General features: G+C 45.4%; 1 protein-coding gene across 1 annotated transcript; it reads right to left on the bottom strand.

Annotated features, from left to right (window-relative positions):
- Nucleotides 1-435: 435 nt before the first annotated feature.
- On the bottom strand, nucleotides 436-1,173 carry LOC147887622 (uncharacterized). The gene has a single exon (XM_087393068.1). It carries the CDS (start codon nucleotides 1,171-1,173, stop codon nucleotides 436-438), a length of 738 nt encoding a protein of 245 aa, XP_087249194.1.
- Nucleotides 1,174-2,553: the final 1,380 nt, after the last annotated feature.

Below are 2,553 nucleotides of genomic sequence, written 5' to 3'. Positions count from 1 at the left end.
TACCTATCTCACCCAGGTAGAGCCTTCATTTCTTAGACAATAACAAAAAATATATAATTCCAGCAGTAATAAAAAATGCGAAACTAAATGTAGGACAACGCGGTTGCGCGTTCATACCGGGGTCATAAGAAGAGCTAAACACGATCCTGGGGTGCAAGGTTGCTGCTATGGTTGTTGAAAATACTATGAATATGAACGGAAAGTGCTGATGGATTTGATCAATAGCTTCTGGAATATAGCTTAGGTTGAAGCTAATTATTACCTGGCGTAGAGGATTAAGCAGGTAAAGAATTGGCTGCAGGTGAAGGATTTGTCGGTCGAAGCTGCTGCATAGCTTTAATTTTTGAAAGATTTGAGAACTGCGTGTTGGCAATTCCGGGTCCTACGAATGACGATTGGGTTGAAGCCAAAGAAAGTATTTCTGCTCCATGTTGCTCACGAGCAGTTTCTGTTACGATAGGTGATGGGAGGTGCAGCTATGGCTGAAGCTGTGAGGCAGTCGAAGTTGCTGTTAACGAGCTGCTGCATAGCGTTGGGTTGGAGCTTGATACACACATCTACACTGCCACCCCCCTCTCGTCCAGGGAACATACAGATCTCTCTCTCTCTCCCAACCCTCCCAGGACGCACTGATTCCGGCTTCCCCCACCCGAAATCTACATCGTAAGCTGGAAATCTGGGTGAGCCCGACACCACCATGCCATACGTTCCCCAAAATTTGGACGGCTGAAAGGGGTTGTTCCTGGCCTCCAGCCACTGCATCATGTCTCGCACCGATTTGTCGCTGATGCGCTGAATTGCTTCGTGCACTCGTACAGCAGTTGCTCCCAAACTCTCTTGCATCAGCTCTCCTGCCGTGGCCATCGCTATCGTCAACTGAAGAACGTTGCCGAAATAGGAATCGGGCAATGGCGGTATCAGTCGTGCCCTGCAGTCCGCTGGTAACAGAGTATGTACTTCTTCTTCTGGCCTCAGTGCACTCACTTGGATGACATTCTTCCAGCAGTATGCGACAAGCGCCTCGAAAGATGTGCAGGAGTTATTTGCTTCCTTGCTTGCCTTCGTTTTCAGCCGCTTGATCGTCTCTCCACTGAAATGGAACACCCTTTCTTCAAGCTGCTTCTTAGGCTTCACTACCAGGTTCGCCAATCTGTCGGGCTCACGTATAAACATGAGCCGCCCTCTCTTCTCCGGTAGATTCTCGATCTTTAAAGCCTCCCTTTCGTGACAAGGAGGTTGGGAAATGAGCCCCTCCCTTCGGCCTTTTGTCAACCCTTTGCCACCCTTTCCCACCTGCTCATCCACACACTGCTTGTATTTGGCCCCGGGACCTTGGCCCGACTACGCTACACTGGCGCCTCTCGATAGACTCTCAAAGGGTGGGTACACGAGAGCATGGTGAGTAGTGTGACCTTTTCTTTTCTTTTTTACCAGTCGTGGCACAGATTCGATTCCCTCAAGAAGCTGGGCCCCCTGCTAGCCCCGTAGATGGCCATGTATGTGTGTCTATATATGTGACCGGAAACACAAACATTTTACAATATTTTTTATTTTGATGTTCTTTCAGTCTAATTTGTTTTGTCGGTCTTCTAATGTTTGTTGAATTATTGCAGGATGCGTTTGAGCTTGATGAATTCTCATCTCGACGGGGTAATGTTCGCAACACATTTGGGCGAGATCATTCTTTGGCCCATTACCTTGGCAAAGTCACAAAGCATATCGTGGTCTTTCATGGCAAATTTTATCCTCGAGGTCCTTCGGAGCTGCTAAAGTGCAAGGCATTGTCGCACGCAATCGGAGACTCCAACATTACTCAGAATGCCGACAAAGTCATTTTGGTACACCGCCTGGCTGCTATCAATGCCTTTGGATTGAACATTCATGGCAAGGCATTGACGGCAACGGCTATGTCTTTGGCAGCAAGAGAGGAGGATGTTAGTGCTGTTGCGGCTAGATTTATATCTAGGAATCCACTAGGGGATTCAAAGACCCCTATTCTCAATGTACTCAAACTAGCCAAGAAGAAAGATAGCCTATGAGGCCTTTTGTATTTTTATTTTATTTTTTTAAAGTTATCATTGCTCCTCATGAATTCCATTGTATTTTGTTTAAGTCGTTGATGATATATTTTCTTCATCATTTTAATTGTGTTAATTTAATAAATTTTTAGCCAATTTAGTATCATTTTCACCAATTCTGGGTATCAAGAGTTCATTTCTGTCAAATCTTGAAGGAATTTCACCGTCGCGCAGAAGGGAAAAGTGTCTGGCATGTCGCCATGCCAGAATGCCCAAATTCGTGTCGTGGTGGGTTTTGGGCTTTCTAGGGTCCTGGCGACGTGCCAGACACTTTTCCCTTCTGCGCGACGGTGAAATTCCTTTAGGATTTGACAGAATTCAAAACTTAACTTAAAATGATCATTTACTACAAGCATTGAAATGGAAAATATATAACAATGCGATAGTGTAGAGAATGTTGATATATTTTATTTAAAAAAATCGACCCTTGGGCCTTAGATACAAGATAGTGCCTTCAAGGGTAGGGGGTGGTATA

Source organism: Dipteris shenzhenensis, chromosome 22 (genome assembly GCF_047967505.1).
Source record: "Dipteris shenzhenensis isolate YYH24624 ecotype China chromosome 22, Dip_SZ_1.0, whole genome shotgun sequence".
Classification (NCBI taxonomy): domain Eukaryota; kingdom Viridiplantae; phylum Streptophyta; class Polypodiopsida; order Gleicheniales; family Dipteridaceae; genus Dipteris; species Dipteris shenzhenensis.
Note: the sequence above shows the minus strand (reverse complement) of the source record. Positions and strands in the feature narration are given on the sequence as shown.

Bases quoted from the DNA above. Each gene is read 5' to 3' on its own strand.
- LOC147887622 (XM_087393068.1), bottom strand. From the start codon at position 1,173: ATGTTTATACGTGAGCCCGACAGATTGGCGAACCTGGTAGTGAAGCCT.